The sequence below is a fragment of the Cygnus olor genome, chromosome 20 (genome assembly GCF_009769625.2).
Source record: "Cygnus olor isolate bCygOlo1 chromosome 20, bCygOlo1.pri.v2, whole genome shotgun sequence".
Lineage (NCBI taxonomy): Eukaryota > Metazoa > Chordata > Aves > Anseriformes > Anatidae > Cygnus > Cygnus olor.
Window position 1 is genome coordinate 11,138,509 of NC_049188.1, and position 19,125 is coordinate 11,157,633.

At 39.8% G+C, this 19,125-nt stretch overlaps 1 protein-coding gene across 17 annotated transcripts in view; it reads right to left on the reverse strand.

Moving 5' to 3' along the window:
- The window catches only part of LYRM9 (LYR motif containing 9), a 35,999-nt gene that overhangs the window by 15,190 nt on the left and 1,684 nt on the right, over positions 1–19,125 (reverse strand). For 7 of the 17 annotated variants that reach the window (XM_040532480.1, XM_040532475.1, XM_040532478.1 and 4 more), the window contains exon 2: positions 7,133–7,203. Coding sequence is in view for 5 of the 17 variants with exons in the window: in XM_040532464.1 (XP_040388398.1) it covers positions 5,366–5,398 (33 nt within the window). In the remaining 12 variants the exon portion in view is untranslated. Of the gene's footprint in view, positions 1–5,178; positions 5,229–5,365; positions 5,754–7,132; positions 7,204–11,301; positions 11,321–18,774; positions 18,908–19,125 lie in introns of those variants that run through there. The other 10 variants (XM_040532466.1, XM_040532462.1, XM_040532465.1 and 7 more) reach the window with 5 other exon arrangements.

The following is a 19,125-nucleotide window of genomic DNA, read 5'->3' on the forward strand; positions in this document are numbered from 1 at the left end:
ATAGACCAAATGTTAATATAAGCTTTTTACTTTAAACCAAGAATGCCCGAAGTAGGCCTCTCAGCATTCCTTCAGTGCAAATATCACACCCAGCCTACAAGGGAATAAAATCTACAGTACAGCAGGGCTTTGCAGAGTAACTTCTTATTTTACTGATTTACCGCAGCACCACCTTTCTCATCCTAACCGCACACGCAATCCCAAACTAATCACAACAGTGCTTGGACAATGCCCTGGTATCTGTGGTTTGCCCTGTAATCGTCCTTCCTAATTTATATTATCCTTTACAGCAGCATCAAGACCAACTTGCCATCTCATTATCCCGAAGCCACACCTGCTGCAATTCAGCATCTTCCAGTCCTTTGCCCTCAATCCGAGCAATTACCTGGGCCCAAACCTTCCCTGGTGTAAACCCTGCCAGTGGCAGAATCGTACTACAAATGAATTTGACCCACTGCACCTTGAGCAAAATACAGGCCTGTTCATGGGAGAAATGCTTATAAGCAGCAGTGTTACAGAACATTTAAGTCTGAGAGTGTTTAGCCTCTTAAGAGGGATTTTAATTTGCACAGTTCACTAATCAGGGATTGTTACCATACCAACAGTTAATCACGTGGCCAAATGCCCACCATATTTTAGGAATATTCGTGAGGTCTTAAAGCCGTATCTCAAGTTTTCCTAGAAATTTTACCGTCACTTTCCAAGGCCTAGCCTAGTTGAAAGACCACCTGCTTTGTAAGAAAAACAAGGAAAATTATGGCCTGCAATAAGCTTGTTGCAAAGAAAGGAATCCCAGCTCAGCAAGTGGCTTTTCATTCCGGGACAAGGCTGCAGTGGGATTCCACAGGAGAGCTCCTCACAAAGCCAGATGCCGTGTGAGACTTGCACATTCTCCATGCTTTGGATGAAAGACCCATGTGTTCCCAATTCCTCCAGGGGCTGATCCACCTCTGTACATAAGATATTTTTATTTTCGAAAATTATGAGGCATTCTTTTGCAATAACAATGTTGAAGGACTCCATCATTCAGGAGATCAGTACCTGGCTGCAGAACAGGCTATCTGACAATCGATTCTCGTGCTTCATGATTTGACCCTATTAGAGAAGAAATGAAAATCTGCAGCTGACATAGTGGTGGCAGATGTTAGCTAGTGTAATATATTTGAAATGCAGGCCTCAACATTACTTGAGCACAGGATTAAATGTGTCGTTGTCTACATTAGCTCAGCCCTTGCTGCTTCTCTCCTACTCCGGTTTAAGATGGGCTTCCAAAAGGGAAGCAAACACTGCATGCTGGAAGGAGACAGTTTTGTTCATCCTGAATAGACTTCCTAAGTCCACTGATCAGACCTGCAATGATGTCAACAGGCTAGCACAGCAACATTGACTTGAAGAAATCTGCAGTACAGGCTCAGGCCCCATTGGCAGCGTAGCTCTCATGGTGCTAGAAGAGCATCTGCCCGCCCTGTGTGGAAGAAGGCTGTTTGCCATCCATCGTCATGGCAAAGTCCTGCACTTTGTTTAGATGAGATCAGAAAGCAAATGTTGAGAACAGCAAATGCTGAGAATTCAAATATCCCGTTGCATTACGCCTAGACCATGGATGTGTAAACAACCAACCCTAGCCTCTTGGATCTGTATGAGGAAAGACATCTGAGAAAAGAAACTGTGCTCCAGGAAATGGAGCGGCTTGTGCTGGGAACAGGAATCGTATCCTCTGATTCTCACACTAGTACCTTATACAGGGAATCATGCTATTGACTATGCCTCTGAAGTGATTCATCCCTAGCATCCCTAACTCAGAAAACGATCCCCTGAATCTTTGGAACCTATGTCCTAATTCTTTTGATGCTTGCTGGCTAAACCAGTTTCAATATCCTCTATGTATCTGAATTTCTGTTAGTGATTGATCTGTCTGTCTGGATTTTGACTGAATGGTTCTGAGGCGATTCATATACTTCCTTTTTTTCTAAAGTATTTGGGTGTTGATACAGAATGCCAGAGTATGCTTCTGCCGTCGCAGCAGACAGCACATGGCAGGACAGCTCTTCAGACTGACAAAAGCACCTCATGGAGAGGGAGCTGCCTTAGGTTTCAGCCATGACTCAGATTTGTTTACATTTTGTGAAACCTCAGGAAAAGGGGATAAAAGCTTCAGTTCAATTGAAGTCATGTTGCTAACCTTCAGTGCTAATAATTAACTCAATTATGCTGAATTAATTTGATGTAATTATTGGTGATGGCAAAAAGACAGTGGCCCAGAGAAAGTTTGAGAGACAGGAGGAACAGAAGTCTTAACAATACAAAATACCCCATAAATAGCGCTTTTTTTGCCAGAATGAGTCAAAGACAAAATGAGTTCATTACAGTCATCTAGCTTTACTCAACCCTCCAAATTACCCCAATACCCAGACAAATAGCTGTGAAATCCAGCAAGTGAACTAGAATTAAAACACGCCCTGATGAATTTGACACAGCACTCAGTGCAAGCGTCTTTCCCCATCCTATTATCTAAACAATACAGATTTAATAATATATTTAACAGAGCCACAATGCTTTGCCTTTAACTGAAGACGTTAATTAAAAACATTTTCTTGTTGCAGTGTTGTCAATTGGGTGCTTTTTGATGAACAATCTGGAGAAAGCTTATGGAGTCTTTTCATTTGATCTGCAGTTTTATCCAGTACTTTCCAGACTTATTCAGTTCAAAATAAACATACCAACTATAAAACAAACAGCTATCTTTCTGCTTCCCCATTTAATATTTGTGATTCGCTTTGAAAAAGTACAATAGAACTGCATTTTTTTGTTACGAAAATATACAGCTTACTGTGGCTTTTTTAATTTTCTCATGAGTTAAAGTCATGAGAAGAAAATAATTAGGTGTGATTGTCTTAGGTGTTGGGAAAAAAATAGAAAAAAATAATATGCAAATTACCGCTTTAAGCATTACCAGAATCTCTACAGGACTTTCTCACCTCCTCCCTCCATTACTGGAGGATGCACAGCCAAGCTGCTGTTCCACTTCCATTTACAGTCTGGTCAAATGCCACGGACCGAGGGTGCATTTACCAATATAAAATTCACATGAGACAGAACACCAAATATTGCAACCAAGTCGAAGATATAAACCTCTTACATCTCAGACTACAAGTGATCAGTAGTATGTGCCTTTTCCCATTCCTGAGCCTGTCCACCTTGAGTGCCTAGAGCATGCCACCCACATGTCCCCAGCCTTGTACATAAACTGCCTGAGGCAAACCTCTCATTGCCTTGTTTCCATCAGGCTTCTCTGCGCGTATGGATTGAGCACCACAGGTGGTTATTTTCCTGATGTAAAGAATTTAACAATTAAGAGTTTGGATTACAGCATCAATATATTTGGTATTTTTACAGACTGGGAGGACTGAAAATATTTAACTATGAAGAGTGTTGTATCTCAGCTTGCCTTGCTTCCGTTTGAAATCCTGCTTGTTTCACATCTGTTAATGTTGTAAGTATACAGATTTCTCAACTTCTACTGCATTTCGACTATCCTTGGGGACAAAAATATTACATCCAAAATCACCAGTTGCTTCTGAGATGCACTTTAAAAATAATGATTTAATATAATTGCACTGTGGTTTAACTGAAATGCAATATATTATTATTCACAAATTTTATTTGCCTCCTCTCAGTTTTTCCTTCCATTTCTTTCTGGTTAATTAAGCAAATTTTTCCTTTATCTTTACTATTATTTGCTTGGTTCAGTTACCCCACTGGAAATATATATATATATATATAAAAATATAAATATACATATATATAAAATAACAATCTAGTAAGATACAAGCCCTAAAAGATGCATACAAAAATAGTGATGAATAAACCATTCAATATCTTCATATTGAGCTGTCACAGAAAACATTTGGAATTCTGTGGGTGGACTCAAGAGCCAGAAGAAATACTTCTAATATTAGTAAATCCAGCTATCACGTAAACAGGCACAAAGAATTGAATAAAGCTGAGCCATTGTGTACCATGCTGGTTTTAGGCTTGGGAATGTGATAATGCTTTGAGAAAAGAAATCTAATGAATAATCCCTGGAGGAGATCAAAGCAGCATGTAATAACAGATCGATAAAATAATCGGGTAATGAGAATCCAGCCGTGTTTATGTAGGCCTGTTCCTGCAAGTGACTTGCTTCAGCTGAGACAGCCGAGTTAGTGAAGACCAGGCATTATTTTTTTTCTCCCCTCTCCAATCAAAATAAGTGAAGTTGAGAAGCAATCAACCAGTCCAGCTCTGAGAACTGAAGGAGGGAGGATTACAAAGGAAAGGGCAGGTAGCATGCCCTGCAACAAGCCGGAAAGAAGCACAGCCAGAACTTTTTTAGCCAGCACAGAAGGAAGAAGAGCAGCTGTATGTGGTCTAACATTCTAAAGCCACTTCACATCCATCTGTCAATGCAAAGGGTGCTTGCATGAGTTCATCAGCTTTTTCCTGACACCAGCCCATGCCTCCATCTAGAGCTCCCTCTTCCCACACCCCTAGCCTGCTTTTCCTTTCTGTCGTCACAGACTTGATTTTCCCTTTCATGGATTTATGCTTGAAAAAGCATCACTGCCTCAATTGTCTATTTTCAGCCTGTATTTAAGAAAACCCTTTGGTTCCATTTGTAGCCACATCCTGTCTCTGCCTCCCCCTCTTTCTGTTCCTAAATATAAGGCTGATGCAGTTTGATGTGACATGACAAAATAGCACATTTGCATCGGCAGAAACTTTCTCTCAACAGCAGTAATTAAAGGGAGTAGATGAGACATCACTGAAATTGGTGTTTACTTAGCCTGCAAATAAAAGACTTAAAGAGGACTTGAGAGGGATGTTCAAGTGTCAAGAACATGAAATTCATTGATGAGTGCCTCCTTTTACATTCTTCCCTACTGCAAAAGCAAACTGTAGCTCAAACAATGTAATCTATTTAAAGAGGGGAAAAAAAAAGGAGAGACTTATATAGTCTATATTCCTCACCAGTGAAAATCATTTGATGTATTTCTCTGAATTATAAATAGTACCAAGACACACTTGTGGTTTACACATAAGACAAGGTCATTGAATCTGAAACTACAAAGCTCAGGCTCTCAAATTGAGTAGAAGACAGATCTCATTGACTACAGTGAAAATTAGGAACTGAAATACCTTAGTTTTGAGTTGAGATGCATCAGCAGCAGACAGACACTCACCTTCACCTACAGCATAGATTTTTGTTAATTGCCAAAGACTGGAACTCAGAAATAGTGGTCCAGGGTTCTGAATGCAACAACTTCAGCAGGATTGATATAGCAGATTAAAAACACATTTCTTCAAAACTTACAAAATAATATACCGTAATTGATTTTGCTGCGTGGATGCACTGCATGTACTTGACAGGATCAGCTACTGTCAGCTTCCTGCAGTTTCCTCCATTACAGGTAACAGCAATAGAAGGCAGTGGTGATAGGATAGCAGCATTCGGAAACTGAGTGTTATTCTTGATTTTAGAAAGTCACTTGATATTACTTAATCCTTATGAAGAATTCACAGAAAGGTCTGATGGATGTTCCACAGGCCACAGGATTTAACAGACATACTTTAAAGTGGAGCTTCCTGCTCTCAGGAGAATCTTCCTTTCTTTTCTTGTTTACATGAGGCTATTCTTTTAAATCCATCTGTGACTGGCACAACCACTCTGCTTAAAACTGGCAGACCGCATTTTGAACAGGCTCATTTCCATCCTAAAGCAGATGGCATCAAGAACAGAGTAGGCCAGAAAAATCAGTTTGCATATTATGCTTCAGTTTTTATGGGTCATATTACCATTCAAAGCCATCAAAATGGCAACCCATATGCAATGTGTCTGCCATTGGAACCGAAGTGATATGCTAGAATAACCTCAGTGTGGCTGGTTATAAATAGTCTGATTAACCATTAAGAAAACTCTGATATTTAAAAATCAAATATTTTTCCTTGCTAACAAGATATTGACTTTAACTGATCAAGGAAATGGTTTTAGTGAACCAAAAAGGAAAAGCCATCATCTCATCTTCATCCCTGAACAACTGTATCAGCAAGCTCTCTTGGCAGAAAATAGTTCGGCATCTATGCCAAATATTCTCTTAATAACTAAGCCAGGTGCAGATGTTGGCTATGTAATTTGTTCCAACTTTGTTTTAAAGACAATTTTCTGGCATGTAGAACACTTATTATTCTTGTACCAAAAAACACATGCAAAGAGCTCTTCATACCCCTATTTTTTCCCCAAAATCTGTAGGAACACTCTCATAGAAATAAGACACGTCATTAGCAACATACATAAGTGATCGAATCAGCAGAGAGCTGTATCCTAAAAATACTAAAGCGATGCTGAAACAAGGTCAAAAACATGACGTTCTGTTTCCAGCCTCCCAACCATATGCTGCCTCCCTGCAATAGCGCACCGGACAATTGCTGGATCCCATATACTACAGAGGGTACACCCCAGATGCTCCAGAAGCCATGCTTCCACATTTACAGGGTTTGAAGCAGGCAAGTCTACTACTGCGAGAAGTCTTAAATGGTAAAGACATATTTCAAATGTCTTCTGCTATGTTATCATGGCACCTGAAGCTCAAACAACTGTTATGCTAAATAACAGCAAGGGCCACCACCCTGTGTCATTAACAAAGTTTTTCCATTCAAGTTTTATCCCCCCTCTGACTACTCTATGTTAATTTTCTGACTAAGGCACAATACCAATATTCCAGGTGTTTATTCTCAACTAAATACAATACACTCAGGAAGAGCAGATTCCCTCCAAGATGCTGAAATTACTGATCCAATTGTAATCTTGATAAACATACCAAAATATTGCTGCATTTGGCATCTTTACTGACAATTTAGAATTGGGATTCTGCTACTGTATTTGTCAGCATGGCTGGAAGGAAAATAGGGGTGTTCCTGAATACAAAACGCTGTTTGGAAATCAATCCTGCACACATGCACAGCTTTAACAAATTGCATCAACTCCATTTCTACCATTTGTTCGTGATTTGGCATTTTCACCTTTTTCCCTACATGGAGCAAATAGACTCCTAATGATTTCCATAAAACCAAAAGAAAAAAAATAATCACTTACAGCATTCAGCAAAGGAACTTTAATTATCTTCACGGATTAGGTCTGTTGAAGTCCAACAGTAAGCAAGAGACCTGCAGAGAAGAATCAATTTTCATTACCTGGTTCTCCCCAACTCACCACTTAAAGTACCATCAATAAAGAAGTGCAGAGAAGCCCATCCACAGCACACATTTCAAATTTATCAGCACGTAAGCTTTCACTTAACTAGTTACATTAACCATGAATTCATGGCGTTGAGATGAATAGGTTATTGCTTTCAGTAATCTACTCAAAACACTTTTTAATAAATATGTACTACAAAATATAAGAAGAGTAATTCCAAAGCATTCAGTGGAACCAAACCTTCAATATTTCCCGTTAAATACTTTCTTACCTGCAGAAACTATTAACTATTTTAAAGAACCACAGTTTCTAGTACTCAGAACTCTGTAAAATGACAATTTCACAGAGAATTACATATTTGTAACAGCAGAACACTGCTTTGGAAAAAAGCATGCTTCAACAATGAGACAACCCAGCAGCTTTTGAGTAAAATTTGATAACTACTAGGCCTAGACGGTCATTTGGCATTCCACTCCCACTGCTGGAGCGCTGCAATCTCATCTCAAAACGCTCAAGTGCCCTTCTGCAGGAAGGAGCACAGGAATAACTTCATGAATACCCAACTTGCAGCACCAACCTTCGCTTTTAGAAGTTAGCTCCCAGAAGGCTGCAGAAAACTAGAAATGACTTCCTTGACAGTTGCTATTTTAACTGAAAACAAGCAATGCACAACAAACAGAGCTGCATAAATGTTCTACATTATATCAGACAAACAGCATCTGAGAATCTTCCCTTTCATACTATTTTTAAACATTTTAACAGTATGCCATATTGCTTTGGAGTTGCACCTTGCTGTAGTTGCTGGATGACTCACATTCAGTCCTAACAGGAGAATTCCGGCCTCTTTTCCACCTGCCTCTGTAACATTTTAGTTGTCTGCATTAGGTCACTCCCCCTTCCACTGCGTATGGACATTTGGCTCTACATGAAACTCCTGCTTTATCAAATATTTGCACCGTAAGAGAATCAAGGAGGCAAATTCTCCGAAGTCAACACTAATTCCTTTATTTAGAAGTTAACTTCAGTGAAGTTGAGAGAGTGGACTGTACTGACTATCCAAAGACAAGTGGATCAAGAATTACTCAGGTCATCTGCCACTCCACAGACTTTCACTGAACAACTTGAAACAAAAGTCCAGTCCTGAGTATACCAGTGACAGCAGAACCTGAATTGATCTTTTATGCCTTCCCATGAAACACAGAAGTTTTTGAAAAATCTGATTTACAGATGCAGACATTTACAGAATTTAGATCAAAGACTGGCAAGGGTGAAAATCCAGAATTTTTTCCAATTAAGAATATCATAACTTGGTCACATAATGGCTGACAACAGCTTGGGATACTTATTTTTTAGAATCTAATTTAGGCACCCATAATTACTCTCTGAAGGAACATAAATTGGAAAAATGTCAGTTCCAAGGATTAAAGCATTCAAAATTGCACTTTAGTTATGATTATGGGAGATGCTTTGTTTGCAGCCAAGGCCTATGCATCCCTTCTTACAAGGCACCTGAGCAAAGCCTTCGCCATCCACCCACACAGCAACCGCTGCCACCCATATTCTCAGTCTGCATCATTAGCAGCCAGTGCCCCTTTCTCTGGGCTCTGTGTTGCCCTATTATTGTTCACCCATGCTATAAAAACACGTTCCTAACCCACTGCTTTGTCTGTCAGTCTTCTCTTCACATTCCCGTTCTGCCTTTCCCTTACATTACATAAATACAAGATAACCTGCTTTCATTTTCAACTTCCTCATAGCCTCTCTCACCCTCTTTGTCTTACCAGAGATGCAGAATTTTGCCTCTAATTTGCAAATTCATATTCTTATTCAATATTGCACATATTATTTATGCTTAGTCCTTGCCTTGATGCCTCAAGAATTTGAAGAGCCAATCATTACCCCTAAAAAAAAAAAAGACTAAATTTCTCTTTTGCTGGAATAATCATCTGAACTAATAAATACAACAAATAAAAACACCTGGTAAGATTGATATGACGAGACAGCTTCACTCAAGATGTACACATAAATTTCTCATAGGAGATGATCAAAAACAAGGACCTAGAAGAACAGATTCAACTTCAGTTAAAAGCCAGTGGTGAGTCCACTGGGGCCTTCCAGCTCTGGTAGAACAGAGCACTGACAGATACCTGGTGACATTATTTTCATCCATCAGCTGAATTTTCCTTTCTAAATAGCAGATAGGAACTTCGATGTATCTTAGATGAGTGCTGTAGAAAACCTCTTATTTAGCATTGTTAATTAACAGTTTGTAGATATATCTGCAGTTAGTTATCCCAGCAGGACATTTATGATGCCCTTTCAGAAGCACATTGTCCTTTGCTGTTAACATGTGGCTAATATAATAGCCAAAGAGGAACGCAATTAACTTCTCCATGGGCTGAAATTTAAACCAGCAATTAATTCTATAATTCACTTAGCAGAGCATCAGGCACTTCCGTTCAGAAAGCTGGCCAAGTCTATTCAAAATACATCCTGTTTAGCTTTGGGAACACAAAATAATCGCAGTTACTGCACATCACGTTTAGTGACAAATATTGCTCACGGTCTAACCTTAATTTCTGCCTTGAAAATATAAAAGTCTTTAAAAGAAATTATTTCATATCAAACAACTTTCCTTTACATTGTGAGAAGTGTATAAAGGAGCACCGACATGTGAATTACGCTCCTAATATGTTTACTAGCTGGTGTAAGTTGGCTAAAGCCAATAATCTCCAACGTGCTGCGCTTTTTATACCAGCTACAAACCCAGTGTCTCGTCTTGATCTCAGAATACAAAGTGCTCGTTTTTATGCATCATATTGGCAATATTTCTGGTTATTCAAACACCACCGATGTAAACAGCTGCAGCTGGAACACTGCTTGCATGGTGCTGTTGACATTAGAATATAACCAAATGTAGCTTGATTTTAAAAATAATGTGCTCCCTAAAACAATGTCTGAGAAAACACAGGCTTGTTTGTATTTGTAAGCACAGACATACTTCCAAGCAAAACTCTGAGCACATGTTCACTTCTGTGTAGGACTGAACAAAACATTCTTGTATTGCTGTTCAGTTGTTTATTTATAATAGATCAAACTTATCCAAAAGAAATAGAAAAATACTATATTGAAATTATATTAAGATTTCAATATTCAGTGTTTCAAATTTCAAAAGCAAGTACAATTTGTTGTATGAAACCAGGCAGAAACCTGATATTTCTAACATACCAAAAATTATGTATCACAAAGTTTAAAATGAAAAATGATGTGTAGGAGAAAGAAACAGGATTACCCACAAGAGGCATAAAAATACAAAATTTGGATCTAGAGACCAATGAAATTAATAAAACTTGCCAGGAACAGAGTTCAGAAATTTGAAGCAAAATAGCACTGAGGTACCTTAATCTTTATGCCTTGCGTGTCCTGGAAAATTCCAATTTCTGAACAACAAAAAAAAAACACTGAGTATTTTCAGTCCACAATATGTTTGTCTTTATATAAATTTGTGTGGGTGGGCAGAAAAAATTGAAGAAGCCACATATACATTATTTTCAAACAAGCTGCCAATGTTTGCTAGCTGCATCAGTCCCATGAACTTGCAACATGCCATTGTCTCTGTACGCTGCACCTCTGCTTCCCACTGTGGTTAGAACAACAGCGCTAGGAACAGAAGCAACTGACGTTCTCATTTCCTCCTTCGGCACAGCACACCGGTCAGCTTTAATCGAGAGAAACACTTCCATAATAAACCTACAAGATTTCTTCCTCATTTGTTTGCAACGAAAGAGTTAACATCCGTGACCCAAATATGGAGACCCATTTTAAACTTGCTGAAAATTGCTTTTTAATCCTAGCTCTCGAGGATTTCCTTTGAAACCATCTGCCACACACGCTTGGCGCTCCTTTCCTGTATATATGCGGGATTACTATAACATGGATTCTTTTGTGTAACTTAATACATTTTGGCACAATAAAAAAAATAGTTCTGATTTCAATTGTATACCAGAAAATGACTAAAAGTCAAAAGCAGCGATAAGTTGAGAGCAAAGCCAGACACCCGTGTTTACCTTATTTACCGCAGTATTGACATTGCAATTCCAATTCAGCCGGACACTGCGCAGGATTTCAGCAAATAGTTCTGAGTCAATTAACTAATGTAACTTACGCACATGCTTAAAATTAAGCTCAAGCATTTTCCAGGACGTGAAAGATTTAAGCATGCACCTTCCCAACTAGAAAGCAGATTGAAGACTGGAAGATAGAATTAATGACACGATGATTAGAGAAGAGGAAAGATTTCTAGACATTCTTCTCAAATCTTTTGTCCAGTCTTTTTTATTTGCTTCTGATGAACATTTCTGCAGTTGTGCTTTTCTAGTTCAAGTACTGAGAAAGTGATAGTCACATTCCTAAACACACTGAACTTTAAAATTGATACTTATGACTACAAATACTTCAGCGAACACCCAAACCAGAAAACAAACATACAACATACTGCTTCTTACCAGAACAATCACAGCCAGAGAGATTGAAACTAGCAAGCAGGCAGCAATATACATTTATAATCAATTTCTTGGGTCAATGCATAAAGTTAGAACTCAAAGTCCCAACAACAACAAAAAAAGAGCATTTTCAACGTTAAATGCTTTTTAAAAAGTAGTAATTTGTCTGCAAGCATTCCAAGAATGGGAAATTGGGCAAGTTCTTTGCATAGTTTTAATTGTGTAAGATAGGCCATACAGACAGACAGGCTATAGCCTGTAAGTGTCTTAACGTTAGTCCTTTTCTTTGGTGAACAGTCACCTACTACCTAATAAAAGTGAATAGCAAGACAAAATTCCACACCAGAACTTTCCCCGTAACAACAAAGATAGATCTCCTTACCCTTAGATGCATTTTTCCTGCAAATGAGCAATCAGTGCTACAAATTATTAATATACAGGAGATCTCCACATGCAGATGTTGGAAGAATGCAGAAAGAAAAAGGAAATCATTTTGTTTCAGCAATAACAGATGTTGGTGCATCATCCTGCAGACATGTTACTTTTAATACAAAGCAGCTCATAAAGTGAGTGAGGGGGTGAGGACAGAATCAATGCCCAATCACCCAATTATTTCAGTGTTTACATTTTAATGAGCTTCCTGCATGACTCTATCCTTATAATTTTCCTTCTCTAATAGTAATATGAAAACAGTTTTGTCTTAAGCAACAGTGAAAAGAAGTTCAGCTGCCTAAGATGGCTGCTAGGAGGTTCTTTAAAACGACGCTATCCTGTCATTTATTTCTGTACAAACCCAAAGCCATTCCCAAGCTCCTATGGCACTACTTGGGATTAGACTGAAGTGACTCAACAGCTTCATGTCCTTTTCACCTGCTTGTAAGGCAAATGGTTCGTCAAAGGCTGTAACAGTGCTATGGCACTTGCAGACAACTCAGTGCTACAGAAAACAAACAAAAATGCACAACAGATAAATTTAAACCACCTTTCTCTGGCTAAGTGAGAGACTAAATGAAGCCTGAGCCACGCTCCAGCTGGGGATACACGATCAACACAGCACCTTATTTTCTTTCCACTCCCTTAAACACAGCCAGTGACGTTGAGGAGATGGAAGGCCATCAGGGACTGAGTGAGGCCAATGTTGTGGCTGCAGAGTAGAAAATGCAACAAATGCATGCTTAGCTCCCACCTCTTGTTCTCACCAAGCCCATCTCTCCACGCATAGCACCAAGAGACAGAAATGCACACACGCACAAAGCTATGCAGTGACACACACGGGCAAGGCAAGGGCCGCAGGAGTTGAGCACGAGAAGGCCCAGCAGTCACCCAACAGACAGAGCTGTCGCTGGGAGCAGCCAAGTGCTCCCCTGCCAACGGACAGGAAGCCACGCAACCACCAACCAGTTAACAGAAGTGATCCAGAAAAGCTTGCATGAGGCAGATGTGAAAATTCGGATGCTGATAAATCCTCTGGAATCTGCTGAGCTGCACAGCCACACAGAGGCAAACGGAGGCTGGGACAAGAGCCCCCTTTTTGCTGACGTGCACTGGCACACAGCGCTGCAACAGTGGCTTCCGAGTGGCAGCTGTCAGTTCAGATAGTTTCTCTTCAGATGCACACACTTCTTTTCAAGGCCACAGGCTGCTACTGTATCACCTCAGGGTCTCATTTACAGACTCTTTCAATCCCACTTCCCTTTATAGCGGATTAAATTGATTGCCATTAGGAGCACAGGGAAAAAGAAAAGCTACGAGCAGCCTTCAGACAACGGCAATGCGAACTGCGACACTTCAGCCAGCGCCAGCAGTGCAGCAGGCACACACACCCCATAGATGTAAGAGATTTATGGACTCGCAATTTGAACACCCTATCGCTCTTGGATGACGTATTCTCCTCGGCATTGGTATTTTTGGAAGAAATATGCTCAGCGGTGTATAATATGGCCCCTTGTTAACACTATGTGAAATCCACAAGCAGCTAACTTCCCAGAAGGACCTGTGCAAAGGTAAATTTACCCCCATAGCTCTTCATGCAAAAATGTAAATGTGCAAGTTTAATTGCTGCCATGTAAAAGGTGTTTTTAAAACATAAATCCTCCCTCTACAACACCATCCCTCCCCACCCTACCCCCAACAGCCAGATCTGGCTACAAGACAGCTTTCTGAAGACTGACTGGTGCACCAACGCCACAAAAATTAGTGATCCATAACTAATTAATATAAACCTCCTGAGGGAAGTATTGCTGCTGGTTATCTTGATATGAGAAATTTAGTTCAGAAGGATAAGCTGGACAGACAGCTGAAAAGCTTTAGTTCTTCCAGTAGGAAATGAATTGTTTTGGTGAAGGAAAGCCCTTAAAGTGATACTATCATGACAAAAGCACAATTATGGAAAGCATTAAAAGTCTTAAAATAACTTAGAAAACATTTTTCTGTAAGCAATACCAACTATTTCCAATCTTTCATAAAACATGAAAGAAATCAAAGACATTGAGTATTTCTCCTATTTAAACTTAGGACACATGTATGATTAGGAAGCTATTTGCTACAAAGCACCCATGTTCCTCAGTTATCAATTCTGGTTTTGCATCTGGTACTTTCACTTTTCAATTCCCCCTTCCACTTAATGAAAGATTGTCTTCACATTCCTGGCAAAACTTTGTATCAGTTTTTTCCTGATTAATTTTACTTCCCACTCCTACACCATTACTTAATTCCTCGGTTATAAGGAACGGAGAACCTATCTCGGCTATGTTCACAAAGAAACTGGTGAAAGCTCCTAATGACTTACATATCAATGTGCTACGTTGTATGGTATGTTACATCTAAGACCCACATTTTTTGCTCCCAAGCACACATAACGAATTTTCATCACCAAAAACATCTGATTTTCAGTATAGGACGATGTAAAGCAACCACTTAACTAAACTTCACAAGACGTTTTAGCCAAAGTAGCTCATGCTATACCTGCTGTGTTCTCCTGCTAATACTGAACACTGACAGGAGCCCTCCGGAGGCCATCAACAAATCAAACACCAGAAGCCACATAGTAATTCACGTGGAAACATACCAGCAAGAGCTCTTAAACTAGGACTCCTCCATAATACAACCTAATGATTGTTGGCTGTTATACAAGCACAACTCCTTACTATTATGTCAAGAATAATTTAATCACTACCAGTTATATACCTGCATGTGCATAAAGTAGTGGCTAGTTTAAATGTTTCCTCCCATCCCCTCCTGAAGCAACGTGCCATATGTATTTGATGAGTCTGCCTGAAGGCCATCCTCATCACCTGTTAACATGCTTCAGGAAGAAAGCAACACATGAAAACTCCAAAGCTGCTGAATGCTGTATTCAGAGTTATGGGGCAGCAAGAATACAAATACAACCTCTTTTTACCAAGTCTATCAAATGTAGAAGACGTATTCCTCGCTGCATATCATAATTATCCTTGCATAAATACAAAGCACCTCCAATTAAAGGAAGGTTGACAAAGAATCTTGGTTCTGAAATTAAAACAAACACGGAGGTCCACTTGAAAGAAGCAACCCCAGCTTACACAGACTGAGGATTTGGCTTCACACAGTCCATTCCAAATGGACATTATGGACCAAAGTCTACTGTCAGATGTATGGACATAAGTCTGTAGACAACATGAAACTTGTTTTTCTGTATCCATAATGATCTAATAAAGCACAGGCTCTGAGTTGCACCAATTATAACAAATCTCCTATGCAAACAAGTTTAATTAGCATTACATTATTGCAGTTTATAGCAGTCACATTCCAAAGACAACGCTGGAATGAAATGTCACGAACCAGGCTGCAAGTTGGTCGTTTCCTATTATTTTCCAGATGTTTTGGCCTTCTACATATTCCATCTTGACATTTATGTATGACAAAGAGATACAGTAAGACTTGCAAGACCGCAGGGAATAACCACTTCTTCATACCTCAGTGAAAAAAACGGTCTGTTTAAGTTGCATTCTCAGAACTGCCCTGCTGCAGTGGATAGGTGTGCCTGCTACAAAGACCTCAATTTAAAAATTACTGGTTTTAAGCGTTTCCATAACACACTGGTCTGTTTTGATACTGAATGAACACGGTCCACTACAACACTTAAGGAACTCTGACGTGGTGAAGGATTTTTGAGTCATTACGTTAGACAAGATTAGTCATTACATGAACAAGCACTAAGAAGCAATCCAAACTCAAAATGAGAGGGAAAAAAAAAAAAAAAAAACAGAACAGGTTGGACTTTGGGCTATCATTACAAAGGCAGAATAAACAAAACTAACTGGTATTTACTGAGGCATCATCATCTGCAAGAACTTAACAGCCTACAGGTTTAATCTCCCACCCGGCACGTCACAGAATCAGACCTGCAGAGTACTGGGTCAAAACAGGGATATTCTGACTCAGTGAGTTTTAGCGTGCACTTTGCTTTGGTACAACTGAGAGCGGGACAAGAAATAATCATGACCGTTAGCCATGATGTTGTAAACAAAATGCTTAGCAAAAGGCCTAAGAACGGAAGCACACCGTCAATTCAATTGTTTTCTTCAACTTGTTGTCACTGGAATCAATGACAGAACAAAAGCTAATCTTGGGACAAGCAGACAGATTAATTTATTCATTTCCAATTTTGTAGAGAGGGAAAAGATTTCAAAGACAAAGACTCCGAAAAATTGTTCTTCACAAAAGAAAAGACTAATACACATCAACATATATTATTGCTTTGCTGTAAACAAATTGTGGTCCTAACATACACGATGGTATCTACCTGACTAGCCAAAACCCCTCAAATTCACAGGCACTAACACTGTCTGACACTTTAATGGCTTCAGTAGTAGGTTTTATGAATAAAATATTAACAGGGTGTTACAGAATACTGAAGAATGTATCTACAGAGTCGTATACTGAGGTATGTGTGGGCTTGTCAAACACCCACATTATAAATTATCAATAGTGCAGCTCAGAGTACCCCTTTTGTGCATCAGAGAAATCTATGCAAGCATTTTATTATGCTTTGTTCCATTTAATGTTACTTTTCGTGCATTAAGCAGCCATAAGAAAAAGAACTACACACGTGCTGAAGGACACTTATGGACAATACTCAGCCATGAAATGAAAAAGACTCATTCTACTACATAAAATCCTGTTTTCACAACTAGCTCCTGTGGTACAAAAACCAGTCCGTCTGGAACTGGACTGTAGCATTTCACACAGTACAATATAACGCCATCTTTTGTGAAGAATTTTCAAGTTAAAACGCTGTTGAGGAGCACCAGAAAGTTGAACGGGATGATCACGCATTGTCTCCCACTACCTAACCTTATGTGGAGGGCTGTCAAAAAGATTACACTTCTGCAAAACGAGTGGCAAATTCAAGGGGAGAGTGAGTCTCCCACGAGTCAGGAGGAAATACTAAACTCAGCACAGCAGATTTTCAGTGTACAGTATTTATTTTTACCTGTAGTTTAAATGGGGTTAGCTAAGCGTCCAACAAATACAGATACAGTGTTCAGTGTTTGATACTCAAAAAGCAGGCTTGCTACTGCTCTACAGCACTCGTACTGTGAATAAAATCGCAAGGGACAGATGCACGTCCCCATGAATAACTATCTTCACCAGTAAGAGGTTAGAATCGATCTGTCATGTTTCATCAGCAGCAGTCACCAATTGTATATCTCCATGCATCGCTGGGGATGAGGATGACAAATTAGTCACAATCAAACTAGGTTTTGGCAGGATCTAGAGCAGTGCTTCCACCTGCCTTGTTCAAGGAACTACGATTAGATTTTGACAAGTCACTCATCAAGCAGCTCAGCTCACTGGACTACTCACAAAGCACTCTTGCCCAAAGCTGTGCGCCAGCCCTGATGAGCTCCCCTCAGCTGACTTATGCTTCTCACACAGAGGCATTAAATGACAAGGAAGCACTGACTTAACAGCGTACATAACGCGTCTGTTCTGCAGCTGTGTTCTAAGGCAAAGTGATTCATACAATTAATATTTAACACTACTTCATGTAACAGGTTTCCACCTCAGATCTGTACTGAGGAAACAAAAGCTCTACTAGAGATTTTCAGCGCCTTGTTTTTGTCTGCAAATTTCACATTTCCTTAATATTCTTTTAAAAGTTTATCTTCCTTAAACATACCCCAGCACGAATCAGTTTTGATCTTGTCCCCCTTACCTTCCATAGCACGAAGCACCTAAAAAGCAGCTGAGCTGACAAATTTAAGCTTCACAGTGTGACAGAGCCCAAGGACGCCAATAAAAGGGTTTATAAACTCAGTGTAGAAAGATGATATACTTGTTAGGGTGGGTCCTTCAACACTGGCATCTGACATAATTCTTTATGGACACGTAAGATAAGTGTATCCCTTCAGCTGCTATCTCACCAGTCTTCTACTGCATTGAAAAGAGCTGCTTCAACTTCAAAGGGAAAAAAAAAAAGGGGGTTGGGATAACGTGGTTGCGACACTTAGCCAAACCAAAAAAATGGGGGTCTCACGTTTTACTTACACTTTACAGACATGGAAATTGGGAATTATGGCTTGCAGTAGCCCTGTCAAAAGCTGTCAGGAGAATCACCGCCAATGCCAGGACTGTAACCCAGCTAACTTCCTTTGTTCTTACTGCTGAAAATCCATGCACATGACAGTACCTAACAAAACTTTTGAAGTATTTCTAGGACAAGACATTTATGTCCAACTAAAAATAGTCACCATGGATTTGATTCACTAGAACTACTAGGAAAAGATTTTGACAATAGAAAGTCAGTAACTAGATAAAGGTATGGGGGAAATGTCTTCACGCTTACGGTGTTCTGGTTCAGGCAACAAACCCTGCTCTTCAAACAGCAGACCTAGGAGTTACCCTCGACCACCTCGTGGCAATACATAAACCAACAGCCGGATTGGAGGCCGTCTGAGCTGGTACACCTGCTCCCAGAGGCCTAGGCCTGAATTATTCCCCATCCATTGGGAAAACACACACGTAAGGACACACTGTTTAGTATTAAATGCTTACCTTCAGCAGCTTCTCTCTATAAGCTCCATATAGGCACCAGAAAGAAATGCCGAGGTGATGTCCAGACACACCTGGACTAGACTCCTTCAGATGGCAACGCAGCATGCCTCTTTACCCTTCACCTATAAGGAGCCTGCAGAGATTAGGCACCAAAATGCACATCTATGAACACCTCTCAACACGCCGCTGTTACAAAACTCTCAGTTTATGCTAGGAAAAGGTCGACCTTTAACACATCACCAAACACTTTGTTTATGACCATAAATTCAACAAGAGTTCGGCAGCAAAAACAAGACAGAGGATTTCTTCTTTCCTTCCCAGCAGTGCAGCTGAAAATAACAGACTTTCAGC